General features: G+C 36.1%; 2 protein-coding genes and 1 long non-coding RNA gene across 9 annotated transcripts in view; 1 reads left to right on the top strand and 2 right to left on the bottom strand.

The window, feature by feature from the left end:
* LOC134844800 (inhibitor of nuclear factor kappa-B kinase subunit epsilon-like) overlaps positions 1 to 25,851 on the bottom strand; it is a 572,416-nt gene that overhangs the window by 337,192 nt on the left and 209,373 nt on the right. The gene's annotated exons all lie outside the window — the stretch shown is intronic.
* LOC134844738 (MAP kinase-activating death domain protein-like) overlaps positions 1 to 25,851 on the top strand; it is a 60,371-nt gene that overhangs the window by 3,523 nt on the left and 30,997 nt on the right. For all 7 annotated transcript variants that reach the window (XM_063861597.1, XM_063861590.1, XM_063861563.1 and 4 more), the window contains exons 2-6: positions 15,106 to 15,594; positions 24,406 to 24,619; positions 24,835 to 24,987; positions 25,280 to 25,411; positions 25,493 to 25,606. In XM_063861597.1, coding sequence (XP_063717667.1) covers positions 15,106 to 15,594; positions 24,406 to 24,619; positions 24,835 to 24,987; positions 25,280 to 25,411; positions 25,493 to 25,606 — 1,102 coding nt within the window. The remainder of the gene's footprint in view (positions 1 to 15,105; positions 15,595 to 24,405; positions 24,620 to 24,834; positions 24,988 to 25,279; positions 25,412 to 25,492; positions 25,607 to 25,851) is intronic.
* On the bottom strand, positions 19,187 to 21,468 carry LOC134844786 (uncharacterized). Its single transcript, XR_010162698.1, has 3 exons — positions 20,435 to 21,468; positions 19,770 to 19,928; positions 19,187 to 19,437 (listed from the first exon to the last, which is right to left on the bottom strand). It is a non-coding gene; the product is annotated as an uncharacterized LOC134844786 (long non-coding RNA).

The following is a 25,851-nucleotide window of genomic DNA, read 5'->3' as shown; positions in this document are numbered from 1 at the left end:
AGTGGAGAGACTACACTCACTGAATTGGCTGCCAACTCGTGCGTTCTGGTCAGGTGCTTGCTGAGTCTTGTTGTGAAATGACGGCTCGTTTGGCCGACATATTTGGTATTGCAGCCAGGACGGTCTATCTGATAGACGACGTGACTTCGGGTGTCCACAGGGATTGGCGGCATTAGAGTGATGGTAGACAAGTTTAAAGTTTCAGTCTAGTAAACACTACAGCTGTTAACACACTCTGTTTCTTCTTCAGGAACTGATCTGATATGATTCCCCTGTACTGGAGGATCATCATTGGACGTTCGTAGGTTCGATTTCTGTCATTGGTAGCTGGCGTTGCGCAGAGTAACTTCTCAATAGTGTCGGACTCTAGTCTCTGATAGAACTCTGGAGGGTTCTGATTCTTCTCCCAAGTGACCTTCGCCTGCTCCAGTCCTTAGTGGAACGCTTGCCTGGAAGATGTGTTGCGCAAGCGGTGATTGGGCCCCCTCAATGATGTTCTTTTTTTTTGTTGTCGGTAGGTGGAGAGTAGCATGAAGGGGATATTCGTTTGTTGCGATGCTCTAGGAACATATCCAAAAAGGTATCTTGCCCCCCGATTTATTCTTCTATCGTGAACTCCAGACTGGTGAAGTCATTTAGCCGCTCTCAAGATGTCTTTTTTGTCTGCTTCTTAGCAGTTCGGATAGTATCGTCCATATAACGTCCAAATGCTTTCGCGCGAGGAATGACAACGTGTGGGCCTGTAGTCAATGGTCTCGAGCAACCGCAGAACTACCGCCGTCTCGCCTTGATCTCAGCTGTAGACCGGTTCGCACTAGGACGGTGAAACCAAACACCGCACCGGTGTCTAAGACAGGTTGTTGAACGTCCGGTGTTTATTCGAACTCATCGCCAGCCAAGATAGGTTCAAGCGCCGTCGTTCTGATCATACCATTCTCCGCCAGAAACGAAGCAAACCTTGAAGCGGCAAGTCTCATCAGCTGCATAACCGTGGGCTTGTCAACAGGAGGAAGGTCTTCTCTATCAAACAATTTATCCGGAGCAATGTTGATAGCCTCCAAGACATGCAGTTGGCGTAGAGACTCTTGACGTCCATCGAACACTGCACCGAGGTGAGCAGAACTTTCAGTTTCAAAGTTGAGGTCGATATTCGAGCCAAGGACATCGTCAAACTACGCAGCAAACTTCTTGTTAAGTTTTTCATAGCAACTGCCAGGCAGTGAAAGAACCGGGCGCATCGGGGTGTCCTTCTTGTGAACTTTCGCTACCCCATAAAGGCGAGCAGGGATGGCTCAGGTGGAATTCTTTTCTTCAAAAAAAACCCGGCTGATATTTTCCCAGCTTCGAGAAGTGAGCGCAGCTCACGGTTGAACTCCTCTTTTACACGGATCTCCATAGGACGCTATTCACGAGCAAGTGTGTTGAACTGTCGACCGTCCAAAATATCAGCCAACTGGGACTCGTAGTTAGTCTGAAGCATACATCAGACAAAACCCGTCCCTTTATTGAAAGGAACCGCTGTCACGTTATTTGCCTTCAAGTAGTGCTTTTTTTCACCAGCTCGATCTATGCGTTGTCGTTTGACACCTTTCAGATACGAGAACGACTTGTTGAAATCCTCGTTGCTGATGCCGTTTCTTCTAGCTGTTCTGAGGAAGGAGTCGAAGTCAGCTAAAAAGAGGTGACGTCGAACTTCTTGTCGAAAATTGGGCGTTGTGGACCAATTGAGAGAAGATCCACCACGTAACTGGGGAGCGGGGGGGGGGGATAATCTCATCTATGACATACATAGTGTTGCCCATAGATGGCAATGGTCTGTTTTGCTTCTCAGCTAGAACACCCAATTTCTTCTGATGTCGGTGTGAGACTTCCGAGTTGAAGTCCGTCAGGACCAACCGCATGTGAAAGACCGCAAAGGGTTTGAGAGGGGAAGGAGGAGCCATATTCAAAGCCCTGCGAGTCTCTTTGAGTCGCTGCTCGGAGAGCGGAAGCGGAAGCTGCTTGGTGACCTCTGACAGTTCCTCGATATTCGAGCCAAGGACATCGTCAAACTACGCAGCAAACTTCTTGTTAAGTTTTTCATAGCAACTGCCAGGCAGTGAAAGAACCGGGCGCATCGGGGTGTCCTTCTTGTGAACTTTCGCTACCCCATAAAGGCGAGCAGGGATGGCTCAGGTGGAATTCTTTTCTTCAAAAAAAACCCGGCTGATATTTTCCCAGCTTCGAGAAGTGAGCGCAGCTCACGGTTGAACTCCTCTTTTACACGGATCTCCATAGGACGCTATTCACGAGCAAGTGTGTTGAACTGTCGACCGTCCAAAATATCAGCCAACTGGGACTCGTAGTTAGTCTGAAGCATACATCAGACAAAACCCGTCCCTTTATTGAAAGGAACCGCTGTCACGTTATTTGCCTTCAAGTAGTGCTTTTTTTCACCAGCTCGATCTATGCGTTGTCGTTTGACACCTTTCAGATACGAGAACGACTTGTTGAAATCCTCGTTGCTGATGCCGTTTCTTCTAGCTGTTCTGAGGAAGGAGTCGAAGTCAGCTAAAAAGAGGTGACGTCGAACTTCTTGTCGAAAATTGGGCGTTGTGGACCAATTGAGAGAAGATCCACCACGTAACTGGGGAGCGGGGGGGGGGATAATCTCATCTATGACATACATAGTGTTGCCCATAGATGGCAATGGTCTGTTTTGCTTCTCAGCTAGAACACCCAATTTCTTCTGATGTCGGTGTGAGACTTCCGAGTTGAAGTCCGTCAGGACCAACCGCATGTGAAAGACCGCAAAGGGTTTGAGAGGGGAAGGAGGAGCCATATTCAAAGCCCTGCGAGTCTCTTTGAGTCGCTGCTCGGAGAGCGGAAGCGGAAGCTGCTTGGTGACCTCTGACAGTTCCTTGGGGAGCAAACGTTTCTGGAAATTTAGACGATGGATTGCTCAAAACATCCATTCTCTGGTACCCTAAAGCGCAAAAAGTTGGGGATAAAGTCTTTTGAGAGACGTTGAAACATAACTTCTTTCAGCAATGCTTGTTCCGTACTTTCTTCAGGGCTTTCAGATAATTGCGCAACAAAACGTGCTGATTACATTTCAGTATAATCTTTTCGAAAAGTGAATAGGGTTAACATCACATTGATAAGCAGTAATTGGAAGAGAAACGTAATTTATGTACCTTGAATATTTGGAGCGCTTTAGTCAATATGACATGATCAGCAATCAGAAGTAATTTGGTTTGACAACAAGGCAAACGGTATAGAAAAAGATGGTTTAAGGAAAATAGAACAAAGACAAAGAATGTTTCTCGTCGGAAAGATCCGAAACAGCTTAGAGGACGCTATAACCGCCGGGTAAGCTCGCGATGCCGGTACTCGTCCCTTGCGTTCAGCTGAGGGTTTTTCATAGCGATTTGTAAAGCTGATTTTGTTACATTTCTGAGTGGAAATTACGAAGATCTGAAACCCAGGAGTTTCGGAGATATGACCATTTTTGATTTAAAAAAGAGCTAATTTTAAATCGTTCAGGTTACAACATAGAACGCGTTGTTGGATGCCCCAGTCTAGTCTTAGTTGCATTTAATTTCGTTGTTTTTCATTTATTTTTTGCTTAAACAGTGTTCACGTTTATCTATCTGTTTGAAGCACCAGAGGTGTAATTTATACGCTAGTTGCAATAATTGGAAAGTTTTATATCAGAAATTTGACATCGGAAACCGTATGATCCCAAATATATTGCGAAATTACAACTTTTCGATAAATTAAAAAAAACTACCATTGAATCCATTCAATCACTTAAAGGAACAAACAATTTGTACAAGTCTTTACTTGTTTGTTGTTCTCGTCATTTGTCATTTACACAACCCTGACATACTTACACAGCCCTGATATTAGTTAAGGGAATATCAAGAAAATCAATGATATCACTAGAAACACAGTAAGCCGGCCAATTAAAAATTGACAGGATTGCAAATTGTAATATTTTTTAAGAGCAATGAACGTAGTTTTTGATTTTCAGGGAAAAGATTCAAAATGCTCTAATAACTACAGATGTGCATTCATACAGATTAATGTATTTATGAATGCTCCTAGGTATATATACACGTTTGAGTTCGATTGAAATTCATCTGCTGAAGTTTACTTAAATAGCACTCCAAATACGAACCTGGAAAATGTCGCGAAAAAACCTAAAGGATTTCTAGTTTCGAAAGTGAAATTTTGTTTTAAGATTTCCAGAGGAGTAAACTTTACCTATTGATCTAATTTTCTCAAGTTCGGTTAATGTTATCAGAAAAATGCCAATCATAAATTGTTCGAGAAATTCAAAGAGCTTAAAGGGCATCTATTTTTCTCTTTGAATTCCGAAAGTTGAAATTTTTTCAACTAAGTCAGTGTTTTTTTTTGTTTACTTGCGTTCATTAATCTTTTCCAACTGTCTGTGGGCTGTGTTTCTGTATTGCCCATAACCATTTTCGTTGTCTTAATCTCTGGAAGAAAAATGAGAGCACTAGCTAAAATAAGCAAACATGCCAAAACTTACACGCCGTGTAAAGATTAATCACTGAGAACTAACAATATTTCGATTGCATATTATGGTGGTGTAACTTACATAAGATCAGTCAGCGCCGTGGGCTTTCTCAAGCCGATGTTACTGGCATCCTTGATATTGGAGAAAAAGCTCGTACTCCGCATTTTTTACATGTCCAGCACAAAAAAGAACATAACACCCAACGTAGCCATGCAAGAGAAGTATGGATGCATCAAGAATATCAAAATATTTTTCACAAAACAACAGCGACATTTGAGGAAATTAAAAATTCGCTCAGTGTAATTCAGGTGTTTTTCGAAAAGGAATCGAAATTCGACACATGACCTGCTCATGCAAATGACTCTATGCCCCCCAAACCTCAAACATTAGTAGTCTAGGTATCAAAAGTGTATCTGAATTAATCGACAAAAATTCAAGAAAGCGACAAGACAGTGAAATAAGACTGCTCAATGATTTCCTTATTTTTTGGTACTAATTGTGAAATCACCAATGGGAAATCACATTTCAATGAGGAAACTACAAGCCAAGTGCCTTGCGTGTGCATTTTCCTTATACAAACGAAAGTGACATGATGTTTTCTGCTTTACTTCTGACAATGTGAAGTATAAAATAATTATCAGCAAAGAACTCACCAAACAGCAATACTGAAATACAGTAGACAACTCATCTTAAATGATGTCGACCTGAAATCTCAAAACCTCGAGCGGAAAGGCAAAGACTGTGGCTTCAGTTTTCAGTTACTGATCTTTATTTTAAATCTTTTTTGAGGCTTACTCAGTCTTTACTTTTTCACTCGCCAAAGTGATGAAAAAGGATCAGAAACTAAAAACGAAAGAAACACCAAAATTGACAATCCAAAAGTTTGGACTAATCTAGTATTATATATTTAAATGCTTTCAGGATTCCCCAAGAGGTTGCCATATTTTGCCCTTGGGGAATTCTGAAAGCATCACACCATTCGGCTGCTTATTTTAAACTCGGTGAAATTCAAACTGGAAAATCGAAAAAAGTTTCTTAATCCTCGCAATATACGATATAGCTTAACCGTAAAAAGTTCTTTCGCTAAACATGCAAAATTAATACGTTGAAAAAGCTTACGAATTTTGCCCAAGGAGTTGCGATTTTCCTCAAGGGGTTGCGAATTTTGCGCAAGGGGTACGAAATACGACATGTTTTTTTTCAAAAGTTTTCAGAAAACAAATTACAAAGTAATTTGCAAAACGTGAAATTTCTAACCCTGTAGTTGGGTGCTATAAGAGTACTCTTGAGCATTGCGAATCTTGCCTCCAAATATTACTGCTCAAGTCCTTGTGGTTTTCGAGATATGACGTTTTTTTTTGTTTTTTGAGTTTTTCAAAGTTTTTCAGAAAATTTAATTTTTTTTTTTTGAAATTTGAAATTCCCAACCCTGTACTTGGGGCTATTAGATTACTCTCTGGGGGTGCTAATTTTGCCCTCAAATATTTGTAGTTTTCCAGAGAATTGAAATAATTGGATAGTTTTTTTTTCGAGAACTCAAATTCCTTATCCTGTAATTGGGTGGTGTCAGGGTACTCATAAGGATTGCTAACTTAACCTCCAAATTTGACTGCTCAATTTTTTGCAAGTTTTGAGATATGACGTTTTTTATGATTTTTTCCAAGATTTTTAGTAAACTTAGATGTAGAAAAATTCACGAAATTTAAAATATCCAAACCCTCTAATTGGATGCTGCCAAAGTATTCCCAGGAGATTTGAATCTTGTCTCCAAAATAGGACTACTCAGATATTTGTTGTTTTCGATATTTGGCGTTTTTAGTGTTTTTGTAAGAAAATTTATGATAAACATAATTTTAAAAAGTTTCACATAATACGAAATTCTCAACCATGTCGCTGGGTACTCTCAGGGTTGTCTCAGGGTCTGCAATTCTTGCGTCCAAATGCGACTGCTCAAATGCTTTAAGTTTCCGAGATACGACGTTTTTTATTTAAAAATTGTTTCCGGGAAACTTGAAATTCACGAAATTTGAAATTCCCAACCCTATAGTAGGGTGCTCTCAGGTTCCTCTCAGTGGTTGCAAATCAGGCCTCTAAATATCTCCAGTGGCCCTTTGAGTTTTCGAGATATGAGGCTTTTATGGTTTTTCAAATTTGGAATTTAAGAAAATTATAAAATTTGAAATTACTAACCCTGTAATTGGGTGCTGTCGGAGTACACTAAAAGGCTGCAGATCTCGTTTCGAATATATGCGGTTTTTCATTAGTTGCCAAAAATTCGAAGCACCAGAGGTGCGTTACACACGCTAGTTCTTTTATAATGGACTTCGTCTGCTACAGCTCAAAGAAGACAAATTTTTAGTAACGCAGACATGCTGGTCAATCTGATCTTATTTCCATAACCGAGACCTGGCTCGCACTTGAAAAAGGTACGCTTTATCTTTTTTGAGTTGACAATCTTGGAAAATGACAATTAAACAACGAAACATGACGGTGTTCTTACTGCTGTCAAGCAAGACAAGCTAAACTATCAATCTCGCTATTCTTATCTTCGATGCTGCCTCAACAGCGTGTCAATGGCAAGAACGTGTCGCCGACTTGTGAAAAAGTTCAAGGCTTCTTTATAAGTAAAACAGTCTTAATTGCCCAAATCTACTTGCCACTGGTTCATTTATTTCAGCGCCACCTCCTGGTCGATGTTGCAATCGACAGATTCAAATAATATGACAAAGCTCAAATCGATATTGTACAACCAAACGGATCGGTTTTATAATCCTTCTACATTGCCAACAAAGCAAATTTTTTCCCGACCACTACTCTCCGGGTCATAATTTTGGTGACAGGACAAAGTATCCCATATGAAAGTATCCCATTACAAATTATCCCATACCAATATAACCCAATGGACACAATAGCCCACACCAATATAGCCCACGCCAATTAAAATATCCCATAGAGGATTAAAATTAATTTATGATATAGGCTAATTTATGATATATAGCATTGCCTCGATCGGTTTGTTCAATTTCGGCATCTTGGTTGCAATTCTTGGTTGCAATTTTTTGACTGATTGTGAGTCTATCTAGGCTTTCTTGGGCTAGTAACTGACGCATTTTGAAATAGTTTTTTATTTGCGGTAAAGGTCTTCTCTTTCTGTCGATGAAAAGTCTCCAATTAACTTTACAAACAGTTACTGGTTATAAATATCTAAAAGTGAAAGTATTTCTGAAAAAGGTTGGTATTAAGAGTCTTTGAAGGTCACGTTGATTTTTATCGTTTTTTTCTCAAGAAAATGTTTAAATGTTTAAAATTTGTTCAAGCTCTAATTTACTTTTTCCCGATTTGACTTTAGATATTTTTAAAGGAAGGCAAACTCTTTATCGCGCAGCGAAAGTGTAAAGGTCGCGAAAAACGTGACCGACTTCTTGTTTGCAAAATGGAATATAATTTTCAATTTTTCCAGCAAAATAAAAAATTTACCTATTAATCCTATCAATTTGTCGGGAAGGTCCCATCATTAATTGTTCTAGAAATTCAAAGAGCTCTAAAGGCATCTAGTTTTTTCATCGAATTTCGAAAATTGAGATTGTTTCAAATAACAAGGCGGTTTTTTTCATTTAATTGCGTTCATTGACTCTTTTCGCACTGTCTGTTGGCTGTTTTTTTAAAATTGTGGTCCTAGAGTTTTGCAGATCCGTGCTTTTCTAATAGGTTTTGTTTTTTGTATTCACATTAACCAGGTTTTGTTGAAAAATCTGTGTTCTTGAAATAATTATTATGCATGTTTTGACTACATATGCGGATTAGTAAGCTATCTTTTTTCACAAGCTCAATTATGAATTGTTTCAGAAATATAAGTCATGAGGCTATAATTTTTTAAAAGAGCGTTCAAGTTGGAAATTTTTCATCAAAACTATTTCCGGCTTTTTTGTATTCTTCATTCTTTTGTCTCTCAAAAATTGTTTAATAGTTTATGTAAAATCGTTCCTTCATTCGCTTGTTTTAGTATGAAACGGCTGCAGCTTCCTAAATTTTTCTGCGCAAGATCTGTACCGAGAGATAAAATTACTAGAGTTGTTGAAAGTAAGTTTTGTAAATTTTTTCGGAGTTGTTTTTACTAGGCTTTATAGTACTCTGTTAAATCTTTTCTGCCTAGTATTCTCTTGATGCAAAGGGTCGACTGTTTAACAGCCTACTGCTTATGAAAATCTTATCAGTTGTGTTGGTTTCTACTGGTAAAAATTGATTTCTATTGTTATTTCGATTCATCTAAACACCAGTCTGCGAAGCTTCTAGATACTTACTTGCCTCTTATCCGCAGGTCAAACAAGAGGCAAAAAAGGGCACTTGTCTTTTTGGAGGTTAAATTCTGGCAATTAGTTTTCAACTCAATTATTTTATTTGCCTCAGGCAACGATTCGGCTTCAAAAGATTTTAAAAATTGTATGTTATTATCGTGAAACCCACGTCTTTTTCAAAAAAAGCAATCAAAGCCGAGTTGTTAGTCTCAAGTTCAAATATGAAGAAAAGAAGAACAACCTGGAACGTATTAAAAATAACGTGGTTGATGGAGGTGTCAGAGTACATTAGAGGATACATGTGGGTACCATCTAATTAGGTACCAATTAGACGAGAAAAATTATTTAAAGCATCTTGGCGTAACTCTTTAATGATACTTATTATTCAAGAAGAAATTAAAAATAGATTGATATATTTGAATCTTTGGGGAAACGGCGACTTCGCTCATTGCTTGAACAAAAAGTCGCAATTTTTATATCTTGTGACTATATCGTATTCAACTTTTCAGTCGTAGTTCGAATAAAATTTTCCATCAGAAAGTTTTTTCTAAAGAAAAAGGTTTTTCAAAAGAAAGTTTTTTCAAAAGAAAAATTTTCCAAAATCAGCTATCACAAATAATCATACGAATGTATGTTTAAAAAATCATCTGCAGAAAATTAGAATTGGATTTTTTCTTTTAATTTTCGATCTGATCGATTATGCCTTATTTACTTGCGTTCTAAGCTTTTGTTTGTTCATATCATGCTCAAAAACGACGCAAATTTGAAAATAAAAGGTTTTTTTTCGTTTTTAATGAATATTTCTTTGCTACTTTTGTTTATGTAATCTTTTTTTTTCAGCGAAATAGCTTTCCGCTAAGTTTTTATCAGCTGAATTATTTTTTGTTGCTGTCTCTGAATGCATTGATCTGAACCGTGCGAGGATTAAGATGTTCAAAGTTGCAATAATTTTTGATTGTTGAAAGTTTTTAAAGGCACCCAATTCTCTGCCAAATAAGTACGGCCAATCTGCCCTTGTTAGATTGGCCACTGAAAGGGTTAGGAACATTGTCTTCAGTCGTTTTTTTTTGTTTTTTGAGTGTATGATTGTTGTTCAGACTCGTCAGTTACGCGACGACAGTTACTGGTTATAAATATCTAAAAGTCAAAGTATTTCTGAAAAAATGTTGGTAGTAAGAGTCGATGGACGTAATTCAGACTCTTGTGAAGGGTCGCGATGATGTTTTTTTGAAAAGGAACAGTCTGAAAGTTGGTTCAGGTTCAAACTTACTTTTCGCGCTTTTACTTTTTTTTAGGTTCAGTTTATTTACTGTTAAAAGGAAGGCAAACTCCACTAGTAAAGAGTGAAAAAAAACGTCACAAAAAGCGTGATCGATTTTTGATAATGCATATTGCCAGTCTCTTAAATTTTAGAATACTGTTGTTTTGATATCTACTCAGCAATTCGAAAGTTGCAGAGTTGAGAAGTTTTTATTTAAAAAAAATACTTCTTCTATTTCTTTGCATTTATTTACTCTTTTACAACTGTCTGTTGGCTATGTTTTACTTTGCAAAGACTTATGTTATCAGTTTTGCCTAATTCACTAATTTTTCACATAATTTTTAAATCACATCACGCACAAATACGAGACTAGTTTGAATAACAGAGAAAAACCGTTTTAGTTTTTATGAATGTGATCGGAAGATTGTAGTACTTGTACAGCCACCTTGCTTCAACATGTAATCGGAGTGCAGCTTCGCCTCTCTGTAAAATAAGTCATCGGTCTACCTAAGTGTGACGTTATCTCGGCACCTAATTTTTTCAATCGAAATTGGATACCGCTATATAGCTTATCAGTTGAAAATGAAAATTTTACAAAAATGAGTTAACAAAATGATTTACAAAAATGAAAACAAATTACGGTTAACTACAAAGTAAAAAGTTGAATTGAAAACACCATAGAAAACTTCCGTCGAGCAGGTTGAGGTTTTCATTGGTTTTTTCATGACAAGTAATTTGATTAAATTACAAAGTCAATGTTTTCCGGTGTTTAAAACTAGTATATTCCAGTTCAGATTGGTTTGTGCAGTGCAGATTGGTTTGTGTTTAAGAGTCAAGTCAATGAACGTAAGTTAAGACTCTTGTAAAAATCATGACGGTTTTTCATACTGTTAGAAGGAAGGCAAACTATCGAATAGCAAAAGATTAAATTTCACGAAAAATGTAGTCGACTTCTAGATTCGAAAGTTGATTTTAATTTTCAGATATCCCAGCGGAATTTTTTTTTACCGTTTGATCCAGTTTTCTCAAATTGGGCAAATTTTATGAAAAAGGACAAGAAAGTAGCAAAAAATATAACGAGCTTAAATGTTATATATTTTTTCTCCGACGTCCGAAAGTTGAAAAAAGCTTTGTCCCGCTTTTTGCATGCACATTGAATGGAAAGAAACGCTATAGCTTTCTTGTTTGTTAAAATTTTAATTTTTGTTGTTTTCCTGATGCTGTTTCAGGTATAAAAACGAGTCTGAAGAAAAAATGGATAATAAGTATTTTAAACCCGTTTCCCTGATTTTTAAGAGTAAGATTAGATGGACGTAATTCAGAATCTTGTGTAGGGTCGAGATGATGTTTTTTTAAAAGGAACAGTCTGACAGTTGATTCAGGTTCAAACTTACTTTTAGCGCTTTTACTTTTTTTAGGTTCAGTTTATTTACTGTTAAAAGGAAGGCAAACTCCACTAGCAAAGAGTGAAAGTAAACGTCACAAAAAACGTGATCGATTTTTAATAATGCATATTGCCAGTCTCTTAAATTTTAGAATATTGTTGTTTTGATATCTACTCAGCAATTCGAAAGTTGCAGAGTTAAGAAGTTTTTATTTTAAAAAAATACTTTTTCTATTTCTTTGCATTTATTTACTTTCTTACAACTGTCTGTTGGCTATGTTTTAATTTGCAAAGACTTATGTTATGTGTTTTGCCTAATTCACTAATTTTTCACGTAATTTTTTAATCACATCACGCGCAAATACGAGACTAGTTTGAAGAAGTGAAAAACCGTTTTAGTTTTTATGAATGTGATCGGAAGATTGTACTACTTGTACAGCAACCTTGCTTCAACATGTATTCGGACTGCAGCTTCGCCTCTCTGTAAAATAAGTCACCGGTCTGCCTGAGTGTGACCTTATCTCGGCACCTAATTTTTTCAATCGAAATTGGATACCGCTTACTATATAGCTAATCAGAAAGTTGATTCAGGTTTAAACTTACTTTTCGCGCTTTTACTTTTTTTAGGTTCAGTTTATTTACTGTTAAAAAGAAGGCAAACTCCACTAGCAACGAGTGAAAGTAAAAGTCACAAAAAACGTGATCGATTTTTAATAATGCATATTGCCAGTCTCTTAAATTTTAGAATATTGTTGTTTTGATATCTACTCAGCAATTCGAAAGTTGCAGAGTTAAGAAGTTTTTATTTTAAAAAAATACTTTTACTAATTCTTTGCATTTATTTACTTTCTTACAAATGTCTGTTGGCTATGTTTTAATTTGCAAAGACTTATGTTATGTGTTTTGCCTAATTCACTAATTTTTCACATAATTTTTTAATCACATCACGCGCAAATACGAGACTAGTTTGAAGAAGAGAAAACCGTTTTAGTTTTTATGAATGTGATCGGAAGATTGTACTACTTGTACAGCAACCTTGCTTCAACATGTATTCGGAGTGCAGCTTCGCCTCTCTGTAAAATAAGTCACCGGTCTACCTAAGTGTGACCTTATCTCGGCACCTAATTTTTTCAATCGAAATTGGATACCGCTTACTATATAGCTAATCAGTTTAAAATGAAAGTTTTACAAAAATGAGTTTACAAAATGATTTACAAAATTTTACGGTTAACTACAAAGTACAAAGTTGAATTGAAAAGACGAAGACGTGGCAATTTATGGAAAACTTCCGTCGAGCAGGTTGAGGTTTTCATTAGTTTTTAATGAGAAGTAACTTAATTAAATTACAAAGTCACTATTTTCCGGTGTTTAAAACTAGTATATTCCAGTTCAGATTGGTTTGTGCAGTGCAGATTGGTTTGTGTTTTAGAGTCAAGTCAATGAACGTAAGTTAAGACTCTTGTAAAAATCATGACGGTTTTTCATACTGTTAGAAGGAAGGCAAACTATCGAACAGCAAAAGATTAAATTTCACGAAAAATGTAGTCGACTTCTAGATTCGAAATTTGATTTTAATTTTCAGATATCCCAGCGGAATTATTTTTTTACCGTTTGATCCAGTTTTCTCAAATTGGGCAAAATTTATGAAAAAAATATAACGAGCTTAAATGTTATATATTTTTTCTCCGACGTTCGAAAGTTGAAAAAAGCTTTGTCCCGCCTTTTGCATGCACATTGAATGGAAAGAAACGCTATAGCTTTCTTGTTTGTTAAAATTTTAACTTTTGTTGTTTTCCTGATGCTGTTTTAGGTATAAAAACGAGTCTGAAGAAAAAATGGATAATAAGCATTTTAAACCCGTTTCCCTGATTTTTAAGAGTAAGAGTAGATGGACGTAATTCAGAATCTTGTGTAGGGTCGCGATGATGTTTTTTTTAAAAGGAACAGTCTGAAAGTTGATTCAGGTTCAAACTTACTTTTCGCGCTTTTACTTTTTTTAGGTTCAGTTTATTTACTGTTAAAAGGAAGGCAAACTCCACTAGCAAAGAGTGAAAGTAAACGTCACGGAAATGTGATCGATTTTTAATAATGCATATTGTCAGTCTCTTAAGTTTTAGAACATTGTTGTTTTGATATCTACTCAGCAATTCGAAAGTTGCAGAGTTAAGAAGTTTTTATTAAATAAAAATACGTCTTCTATTTCTTTGCCTTTATTTACTCTTTTACAACTGTCTGTTGGCTATGTTTTACTTTGCAAAGACTTATGTTATCGGTTTTGCCTAATTCACTAATTTTTCACATCATGAAAAAGGTCAAGAAAGTTGCAAAAAATATAATGAGCTTAAGTGTTATATATTTGTTTTCCGACGTTCGAAAGTTGAAAAAAGTTTTGTCCCGCCTTTTGCATGCACATTGAATGAAAAGAAAAGCTATAGCCTGCTCGTTTGTTAAAATTTTAATTTTTGTTTTTTTTCCTGATGCTGTTTTAGGTATAAAAACGAGTCTGACGAAAAAATGGATAATAAGTGTTTTAAACCCGTTTCCCTGATTTTAAAAATTAGTTGACAGCCTTTATTTTGCTGCTAGTTCTTAATTCTTTTATCTGAATTCTTAAATTTTATCTGAATTGATTCAATCAACAGCGATTTATCTGTAGTCAGTGCGTAACCGAATTACACATTAAAGTATATAAAAGCTTAAACAGAAAAATATTGAAATGAAACTTTGAGACTATGAGTTAAAATGAACCTTATCCGCATAGACAATTTCTGTGATCGAAATATTTTTTGTACGTATTCATATGAACATTTCTATCAGTCTAGTTGTCTCTGCGGATAAGGGTTTTCTTATTAACTCGTGGTCTCAAACTAAAAAAAGTAACAAAAACTTCAGTTATTTTGATTTTTATCCCTAAATTAATCAATGATTATTTTAAGGGATAATTAAATTTTCTTCATTTTGGATGGTTTTTTTTTTCGTAATATACCATTTGAAAGAAATAATCGTAATGAAAAATTGTTTTTAATAATCGTAATTTTGAGCTCATTACAACGTTATTTTCAGATGGTAGAAAAAATCACCCCAAGCAAAAATAGTCAAGTCCGTCACTTTATTTTAAAATCGGAACAGTTAATTTTTCTGAATACACTTAAAAATATTTCGATACAATTTTTGATTCTAGAAATTGAATGTGCCTTTTTTTATTGTTCTGAGCCTTTTTTCCAGATTTTAACAAGAAATCATATAACCCATTGTATTCTCAAAAAACCATCAAAATTTGTTTACATTAATAAAGTTTCAGATATGAAAGTTTTCTCATGCAAAGCTGAATTATCCAAATTTAGATTTAATTTCAATCAGTACAGTTTGAGTACAGTTTTCAATCAGTAAAAATTTTTTTGAGTAATTTCAATCAGTACAGTTTTCTTGTGTTTAATTCATGAACTTCATTCAAATAAAATTAGATTGTTTATTTGAGTGACTTCACTGTTTAGAACACAAATATGTGATGAACAGCAAGCTTTCTTGCAGAGATAGATGCATGCTTATATTCTGCTATGACAATTCGGAAATAACAAAAAGCTAACATACTATAGTGAAGATTTTGAGGGTAAAATTTGCTCGAATTCTCTTGTTTCAGTGTGAGTCAAAAACGAGTGCCTCTCAGAGACGCATCATCGTTTGTATTCACGCTCACGGACAAAGAAAGTGGCGTGATCAGATATGGCATATGTTTGAATTTCTTCCGACCTTTTGACCGGAAGTACGTTGCAGAGGCAAAGAGCAGAGCGAACAAACCGGCTGACTCTGTGGCCGAAAACCGAAACTTCGACCAGGAGGGTTTCAACAGAGGAAGACAGCCGGATACAATAAGTCAGTGTAGCACAGATAGCGATAATCTAAGCTGGAATGGAAGTGTAGAAGGATCCCAGACTGGCCACAGAGGCTCAGTAGGCAGGGTGAAAAAATGGAAACAGAGGAACAACACTCTGACGTCATTGTGTCTGATTAGTCACCACCCGTTCTTTTCTACATTCAGAGAATGCTTGTTTCAATTGAGGAAGCTCATCCATGCGTGCAATGAGAGATCCTGCAGCAGACGAGTGGGTGGATCGAAAAGTGTTTTGCGGTTAGTTCATACATTAGCTCGGTTATAAATGAGGTCTGCGTCATAATTAAGATCAAGACACAACTTGAACAAGGATAGCCGGTTACTGTGCAAGTATCACAGTTCTGACCATAGTCTTCAAAAAATTACGATTTTTTTTTTCAAATTATTGTCGTTTTTTTCTGCTTAGTATGATGAGGATCTGAACGAAAAGATAGAATTTAGGCATATTCGACAGTCATAGTAAAAAAGGCAAGTTGGAAAACAATTTCTGTAAAAAAAGTGACTAGAACAACATAAAAAGAATCATAAAAAAATTTGAAGAAATTTTCAAATTTTTTTCGAAGCTTTTTGAAGTTTTTGATTCCTAAAATGGAGCTCAAAACTCCAAAATCGAAATTTACTCGAGTGAAATTAAATTTTCAGGACTAATAAACTAATGTAAGCCTGCTCGCTCGCTTTACTTGCTCGAAAATAGGACGAAAAATCAAAAATTTCTAACCGGTTTTTCTCGACTCTGGGAACACTTTTTGGTAGTTTTCAATGTCGTTCGGATCACGACTGAAACGGCTTTATTATTATATATCATTCTAACCAGTCCAATGATTTTTTGTGGTACCTGATTTTTTGTGGAAAACAAAAAAAAAGAAAAAAACTAAAACACTCGAATACAAAGTTCTTTCCCATTTTTAGTAGCCGGAACAATAAATTATCAGGAAATGCATGAATATAATCTTTCAAAAGGCTAGAAAATTTTTGCAATTACAACTACATTAGTGATCGGTTGGCCAGGGTGCCAAACGGGATTTTTTTTTCAAATTTGTAAATGAACGAAGTGATTTTCACCGACTTTTCGCTTATATAGGTTGCGATGATTTGTTTTTTTTTTAGGAAAAGTCTTATAACTTGATCACGCTCGAATTTGATTTTTACGCGGTTTGGCTTTTGATTTCTTTTCAAGCTCAGTTCATTTCCTTTGTTATGAAGAAAGCAAGCTGCTATCGAACAACAAAAGTGTGAAGGTCACGAGTAGAAATTTTACACATTAGTCCCATCGGAATAAAAAGTTAACGGCTGTATGAAAGTTAATTGTGCTGTGTTTGGTTTAAAATATTTTTGTTGTCCATTGGGTTCTTTTTCCATTTGTTGGTTCATTAAAAAACTTTTTAACTTGAAATTGTTTAGCGTCAATTATTGCAGTGAAGACCCATGATTTTTTTTCAAGGTTCTATTCAATTAATTTTTTTTAAAGTTAAATGAAGATAGGCTTCACTGTCGAACAGGAAAAGGATTGAAAGAGCTTCAACGTGATATGTGATATCATTTTAATTTGAGTTTCAACATTTGGAAATATCTCAATCCGCTTTTTCGGTTTCCTTGTTCTTCTACACTTTCCCAACTGTCAGTTGGCTATGTTCTAGACTTACCAGCAGATTAAAGATTTACTTATTAATTTTCTCTGATCAAATTGGGTTAGTTTTTACGAAAAATAGGACAGAAATAAAAATTTCATATTCAAAGAGCTATAAGCGGAAATATAAAAATCTCGAAAGTGCTCTCATTTAAATTTTTTCAACTGTCTAGTGGTATGGTCATTCACTTTTTGGCTTATTTCGAATTTTTCCGAAAGCTCATTCTTATTGACTGTCATTTGAAATTTAAGATTTTAGCATTTTTTTGTCTATATATATGAATTTTAATTCCCTTATTTTCCTTTTGTTCTTTTCCTTGAGTGTTTTTTGCTCTCGTTCTTCGTGGTTCATATGTTTTATCCGGTTTCTAAGTGTTTGCTCAATCTTAGCTTGTGTTATATTATGATTTTTCTTTTTTTTTCCAATTAAGTCGCAAATATTATTGCGATACAATTGTTTGCCACAAAATGTGTTCATTTTGAAAGTGTTCATTTTGATCCAGTTATTAAGTACAGCCAATGCTAAGGATATTAACACAGACTATTATTTTACAAATAGCTCTTTAGCTTCAAGGTTTCGTGGTTTTTTAGCGTAGAGGTAGGGAAGGAGACCAGCAGCAAAATAAGGGGGTTCGAACCTCGGCAGGGTCGGACGTTTTTAATGAACTTTTTCGTATATTAGTTAAAATTCGTCCGCTCTATAAATTGAGGCATGTTAACTGATAATTTTTTTTTCAAATTGACTTGTACTGCTAATGCGCCATAATTGGCTTGCGTCTCTTAGCAATTATGTAGACTCATAATTGGCGTGCGTCACTTAAGAAATTTTGTAGACTCAAAGTTTTACTCATTCAGTTTTTCCCAGTAGCGTGTTCGGTCATGTTTTTGCTTGTGCATGCGAAGTGCAATTCGCCTGTGTTGAAAATAATGCACAAGAGGCTAATAAACTTGAAAGAATATAATTGGGCCGATTTGGAAAGGTTTTTATGGGAAACGTTTCTGGTTTATTTTTTTTTGCAAATTTAACGCTGTCTGAAAGTATTAGTTTTGAGATTTTTCCAGAAATGGTCTCCGCATTTGCGGCAGTTTAAACGATGACGAAGTGTCTTTTTTTAGATAATGACAGTGTTCGTTATCGGTTTTCATTTTTTTTTTCGATTCAACTGCCTAGTTTCTTTAAATAATTTTGAACAATTTCTTTAAATAATTTTGAACAGTTTCATTAAATAATTTTGAACAATTTCTACACCAGCAAACTTTTGGGTAATATTACGAGCTTTTTGCTAACCTAAGTGGCGCGTGTTTCTGTGTCCAGCTTAAATCTTATCATTCTTTGAGTGTCATCGTTTTTTACAATTTTTCTGATAAAAAACTTAACCAACTTGGAGATTTTAGATGGCACAGAGAAATTAGTTAACCAAGTTTGGTATCACAAGCCCTTTTATCCGTAATTCGGACTGCAAAATAAAGTTTTATTGGAGAGAAAAAATGGGCTGCGATTTCTTATGATTTTCTATTAATTTTGGGAGTTCGAAAAAAATAACTGCATTATCCTTCCCGTTAGATCAGAAACACAGGAAAGTGTAGATGCGTTTGATTCGATTTTTTAATGATTTTCTGTTTACTTTTTGTTTCGCCTCTTCTTCATCAGAAAATAGAAAAATAATCCTCAATAAAATTAGGAAACGAAAGTTTTAGTCTTATTTAAGTATTTTTTTTACTGTTACGCGAGTTCACATGCTGGCTACGTATCCATGGTCGCAGAGCTGGTACCAATTCTTTTAGATCAGGTGCTTTCTGCAAACTAGCTTGAGACTTTTTCTAGAATAATTTGAATGCAATCAGCTAATATATAATCAAGGGGACTGGACATTTTCAGGAAGGAAGCTGTGTACAAGCATTTTTGTGCAATTTAACGAAAATTAGTTTTCGGCAGTTTTTCGAAAAGAAATTATGGGCCGCTGGTACATCATTGACGAAACTAGCTGAACACTAATATTTTTTAGTTGAAATCATTTTCCCAAGGTGCCTTTAAAAATAGTTTTGTTTAAAAATGTTTTGTTGACAGAAGAGAACAGGTCTGGTGTTAATAGTACCAAGAGGAAGGAGAGAGATTAAATCCTTAAGGAGATGGCGTACATGCTTGTATTTTACGTTGATATCTGATCTGCTGATTAAGTTATATATAGAACATAAAAAGTATTGTTGTGAAAATTAATTGCTTTCAATTTTGTTGCTGGCTCCACAGTATAGTTATGCTGTTATGAAGCACGTCAGATGTTCTGTGCTTCAAAGCACTTAACTTAACCCATTTTAGGGGTGTGCTCGAATAGCAATCGCATTTTTGGTCTTCTTTAATCATATCGTATTTGTATATCAGCCTCTGCATGTTTTCACGGTACTCCGGCAAGCAGCCTTGACATATGGGGATATAACTCAGTGTCGTTTTCTTCCTAAAATCAAACTCAATTTTCGTTTTGGGTGCGATGGGAACTCAATTTTTTCAATTACTATTTTTCATCCTATGAAGAAAAACGGAACCGACATAGGATGGCGGAATTTAAAAATAATAATTTGCTTACTGTTTTCTAGATTAGGTTGACCTGATTGACCTTCTGGGGTGGAACCAACCGCTGTAAAGATTATATTTTGCCACCAGTCGCTAGGCGCTTTTTAGCAAAAATCTAGGGCCGTTGGCCGAAAATGGATGTAAATTATTACAAAATGATGTCAATTTCTACGGGCCTTGCGGTCTTGTCGAAAGCGCAGTGACTCTAGTTCTAACCTGCGGGTGTTTATAATCTGGTGACACGCAACGTCCCTCTCTTTTCGTGGACAGGAAGATCGTTTTGCATATTTTACCCTCCTGGCATTTACACTGTATCTTGGAGAACCTCGCACTTGAGAATCCAGCCGGAAATGTTCGACAGATATTCGTCTGACACTGAAAAAAAACGTTTTTTACTTTTTGAATCGAGTGTTTGAATGATATTGAAGAAACATTTTTTACTGTCTTAATTAATATCGGTTTTGTAAATTCGCTAAGCTAGCTAGAGTGCATGGGATTTTAGAACAAGCATGGTAACGCATGTTCAACTAAAATCCACATTTTCCTTGGAATCCACCGAGCGGTTCGCCAACCAAAAGCCGTAATTAACGTTTTATTTGTTGCCTGCGGATTTTATCGCTAGCAACTTAATTTAACTTCAATCGTTTTCGAAGTTGTGAAGATTCCAGCACAAGTCTTGCGACAATGAAATTGTCTCTAGACTTCTTGGTGAAACCATATCAACCAAGCGTGGCGTTTTATTGGAGTTAAAGTGTATCTATCCGAGTCATAATATGCCAAAATAAAAAATTCATTTAAAAAAAAAGAAATTGGCCATTTTGCTGTGATGTCTTAGGTATATTGAAGGTGGTAAAATAAGTCTCAGAATTGATTAAACTCACTGTTCCATTGTACAACTGTCTACTGTGTGACTCATAGTTTGTACTGGGGACGTGACTATTCAACTGCTGCTGCCACAACGCCATTCTCTGTTTGTACAAGTCAGCCCAGCTGAAGTAGGGTGGCCTCAACAGATGACTGCTTCTGTAGTTGACCCCTGGTGAACCCAAATAATGGTAGGGTCGAATGGACTGTCGAGGGTAGTAACTCTGATGCTTGTTGGTACGAGTTAATTGGCCGTGAGTTACAACCGAACTCAGAACTAATAGGACCAGAAAAAGTGTTGCAATTTTACATATTTTTGAGACAAGTAATAATTTATAAGGTTTCGAGTCACATATGTACTGTATAGGTTGCGTGGCACGACACATAGCATACTTCATCAGAGAGAATTGAATTATAAGTGCTTTATTGTTCTGTTGAAATCCAATCAACCGCTTCGGGAACTGAAATGAATTTGTATGTATTGATTGATTTGGGCTTATTGTTCGCCTTTTTTTCGCTCTGTAGTTTCGATAAATCAATTAGAACACGTTAATTTGCGATAAATAAGATCTTGCTCAGGCCTAATTTACTGGTGAATGAAGTTACGTGTTGGTGTTGTGCTAAGTTTGCTGTAGACGCGCGCAATCTTGGTGACGCTTTCTGATCTTATTGACAAGAGCTGGCAAATTTAGCCTCTGGTCATCAAAAGTAGTGAAGATGAAGTTTAAAAAAAGGATTTGACAACTGGTATATTTATGATGGTCTTGCGAAGCCGAAAATAGCAACTACAAAGTGTTTCTACTTTAGTCTACCCCTTAACTGATTCCCTTCAGTGTGAACCAGAGTTTTCGCCCTGGGAGCCATCAGCTAGATCCGGACTATAAATATCCCGTCGCTCGTTAAAGGCCAAATCTAACAAAAAGATCAAAAATGAACGGCGGGAATCAATTGGAAGCGATGAGCCTATTGAGTTAACATCCTTCCTTCCTAGAGCATTTGCCTTTTGTGTGTCACGTTCCTGTTAAATCCACAGGGAGCTAAGAGGCTGCGACGATCTTAAGTATTTAACGGTTGCGCAACGCTATCAAGTGAATTACCAAAAATGTCAACAAGCCACGTGGTCCAAGGCAGCTCGGCGTAGGGTTTTGCGTCATTGCTTAAATGGCTTTGCCGCTGTTTATATCCGACATGTTGGCATAGACTCCGGAACCACTCTTAAGTGTTTTGAGTCTGTTCGGACCATGTGAAGTCGCAATACATTTCCTTGTGCTAAGCGTGTCTGACGTCAGTTGTAATTATGTTATTAACCTGAGAAGAGCCATTGAAGTTCAAATTTAATTTGTGAAAGTGCATCGGCTGGCAAGTTAGAATCGTTGATCATAACCACTTCTTTTCTACCCGAATAATCGTATTTCTTAGAACTTTGTCTGAATTGTGCGAGGATGAAAATTAAGTTTTCATGCAGCGACAATGAGCAAGGGAAAAAATCGGCTTAGCTGCAAAGTTTGGCAATTTAATTTCTTCTGGCTATAATTCAGGCTGCTCATTATGCAGTCTTTCAAATGTAAATATCATTTTTAAGAGTAAGTGTCGTAAAATTGGTAACCAAGCAGTTTTTCAAAAATATAAATCACTTGTAAGAGCAAGTGTCTTAAAATTTGGAACAATGCAGTTTTTCAAAAATAATATCATTTGGAAGAACAACTCTTAAAATCGGGGACAATGCTTTTTTCAAAAATAAATATCAATTCTAGGAGCAAGTGTCTTAAAATCGGGTAAACTTTTTTACCTATGAGGTCAGTTGTTCGAATCTTGTTGCCTCCGAAGTTTTTGTCTGTTTTCTTTCAAGGCTTGCGGTAGTTGCAGGTGCGCAGTTGGGTGCATTGTAAAATAGATCGAGTCCCGACCGGTTCTCAGCCAAATATCCCGTTTAGATTTTTCTGGCTCAATTCGAGTCTGCTATTTTGATTTTTCGCGGTTTGACTCTTGATTTCTTTTTAAGCTCAGTTCATTTTTTGTTCAAAGGAAGGCAAACTCGACTATCGAAGAGCGAAGTTTAAAAGGTCACCAAAAACGTGATTGACTTTTACTTTCGAAAATGGAATAAAAATTTACCCGCGATTTCTCAGCGAAATAAAAATTTACCTAATGATCCAGTTTTCTCAAGTAAAGTTAATTTTATTGGAAAAATGCCAGTCATCAATCGCTCTAGAATACATAGAGCTTTTAATGCATCTATTTTTATTTCTTTGAAATACGAAAGTTGAGATTTTTAAAAATAAAAAGTCAGTTTTTAATTGCGTTCATAGACTCTTTTCAAACTGTCTGTTGGCTATGTTTATTATTCGTAATTAAGGTTTTTCCGAGTAACTCGTTTTGTCTGAACTTCAGTCTGCTCAATTATCAATCCATTTTGTTACGTGCCCAATATAGGATGGTTTCAGAGGTAATTAGGGAATTGCGTGCAGAGGTATAAATATTTCAATTATTTTTGTCAGTGCTTCTTTGACGTATCAATTTTTGTCAATTTTGCTTTTAGTTTTGTAGCATATCAATACTCAGTGGTTTTTGTTCCGCTGAGTGTATGCTACAAAACTAAAAACAAAATTGACAAAAATTGACCATTGAAAATGGAGAGGAACTTTGTATTTGGCTGTGTTTTAGTTTTATTGTTCTGACCATTTGATAAATAAGGAGGAAGTTTGTATTCGGATGTGTTAGTTTTTATTGTTCCGACCGTTTGAGAAACGGGAGGAACTTAGTATTCTTGTGTGTTTTAGTTTTTTTCCACTCAAAATCAGGAACCACAAATAATCTTTGGAATGGGTTGAGTGATATATCATATAAATGTCCTTTCAGTCCTGATTTGAACGACATAAACTTCGAGTGAAACTTCGAATATGGTCGGAACATCGTTCTGTGCGACGTGCACAGCAACCGGCTATCCTTGTTGTTCCGACTTTCGAAACGAAAGTAACGGAATATTTGTGCTCGGGGTGGGTTTTTTTTTTCTTCAGACAAATTTCGACTTTTTAACTAGCCATTTTTGACGGATTTTTTTTTCATATCATTCTAAAGGTATTGTTGCCCTGAGCTTAAATTTGAAAAGAAATTTCACCTGTGATCATTTTTCGCAGAGTTATGAGGGTTTAAAGATTGCCATTTTGACCAATTTGGGACAATTAACGCGCGATATAATTCGCGCTATTAACGCGTAAGCGGAGGTTTAATCCGTCTTATAAATCGTTCCAAATTGGTTGAACGAAGCTTAATTGCCATAATTGATTTGTTAAAAGGAACGAAATCTCTCATTTTGTACTTTATATGGCGTGTGGGGGATGATTTTCATAAAAAATTTCAAATTTTAGATAAAAAATTTTCATTTTATTTTATTTCATTTAATTTTTTTATGCTATTACTGCTGCTCCATAAACCTTAAAAGGCAGTCGGAACATTCAGGGCTTCGCCCTGATACGAGCAGTCTAGTTTGTTTTCGAACTTTTATGTAAATGTTTTGGAAGTTCAATACAACTGTAGAATTTTCCCCTGGCCACGTATTAATTTTGAAAATTAATTATGCATTAAGTATGCATTTCAAACAAAACGCAAATTAAGTATGCATTTCAAACAAAACGCAAATTAAGTATGCATTTCAAACAAAACGCAATAATAAAATTGATTTTGTTTGATTGATCCCAGTTTTTCTCTCAAGCTACTTATCTGTTGCGGAAATAAATACCACGACAGTTTAATTGTATTTCAGAATTGTGCGAGATTACGCATTTGTGCAATGAAAAGCTGTTTCTCTTGCAATTCAGCTTCGCAAAGCATTCTAATTGTTTTGCCTTTTTGTGACGTTTGAAAATTTTTTTATTTTGACCCTATATGCATCGCAAATAGTGCGAAGCTCTGCTTCATCTCCGTGTTAAAGATGATGCATTCAAAAGTTTCATGGGGCCTTGAAGTTATTAAATTCCTACTATTTCAGCGACTCAGTGTGGGGTGTTTTGTCGGGATGCAGCCTGGGCGGAGTAGATTTGATGGTTCCATTTGGTAATGGAAATCAGCAGCAGGCGCCATCACAACCGCCACCCCCTCTCAGCCCAGTGATAGTGCACGACGTCAAAGAAATAGAACACTGGATCATGCGACTGTTATCTGCCCCAATCCCCATTCCCGGAAAGACACGTATTGAAGTCGAGGTTAGAAATCCGTCAAAGTTAAATTGTTGCAGGGTAAATAAACTTTGCGCTCGAAGCATTTAAATTCAGTTTTTTTTAAACCGAACATAACGAAACCGATTTGAAAAATTTAGTATCTTTATGGTTGATTATGAAAGACAAAATATCACACATTCCATAACATCCTGACTTAGTACTTAACTGGCACAAGCTAGCTGAATCAACCTTTCTTTCAGTTGTTGCCTCGAAGAATAGCGAGCCCGATTTTGTTTGCTCTGCCAGATGACACCCGATTCAGTCTCTGCGACTTCCCCCTTCACCTTCCCCTGGAACTGCTGGGAGTGGAGACATGCATGAAGGTCATCACTTGTATCCTGTTGGAACACAAGGTATAAATTGTGCTCTTATCCTCTGTGCTATCATTTGATTAGTTTCATTGACAAGCCGAGCTTTTGTGGGAAGGTGCAAATCATTTCAGTCCTTCAAAATGCTCAAAAATGAACTTATTTTCCGTTGAAAACAGGGTAAAATCGAACGGTAATCCGAAAATGAATGATGGTCAGAAAAAAATCTCAACATGGCTATGGTTCAAGTCTCAGTGCACGAAATAAAATTCTTCAGTCATTACTTTCTTATTTTTTAGTATATCAGTTTTGATCTTGGCACTGGTTTTTGTTGCAGATTGTTTTGCAGTCGAGGGACTACAACGCTCTCTCGATGTCTGTACTGGCTTTTGTGAAGATGCTGTATCCTCTCGAATACATGTTCCCCGTCATACCATTACTTCCTACTTGCATGAATTTCGCAGAACAGGTGAACAATCTAATTGACCTCTGTTAAACTCTAATTATTCAAAATGAACCTAATTGTAACGGTGGTTGAAACTTGATTCAGCTATTGTTGGCTCCAACTCCCTACATCATTGGCGTCCCTGCGACGTTCTTTCTCTACAAGCAGTCATTCAGACTCCCCGATGACGTATGGGTCGTGGACCTGGATTCGAATAAGGTAATATAGTCATTTCTTAAGTAGCCATATTATTAAATGGCAATGAACGAAGTCTTGTGATATTTTTATTTTGTTATTTTTTTTGCATTTTGATTTTTTATAAGGTCATTTAAATGGAAAGCACATTAATCTTTTTACGATTGCGATAAGCATGCGTTATCAAACTGGAGTATAGAGATTTTTTAACAAAATCAGTTGAATCCATCCTTTTCACTTCTCTTCTTATCTTTACTTCTCTTCTTACC

The sequence above is a fragment of the Symsagittifera roscoffensis genome, chromosome 1 (assembly GCF_963678635.1).
Source record: "Symsagittifera roscoffensis chromosome 1, txSymRosc1.1, whole genome shotgun sequence".
In the NCBI taxonomy this organism is placed as follows: domain Eukaryota; kingdom Metazoa; phylum Xenacoelomorpha; order Acoela; family Convolutidae; genus Symsagittifera; species Symsagittifera roscoffensis.
Note: the sequence above shows the minus strand (reverse complement) of the source record. Positions and strands in the feature narration are given on the sequence as shown.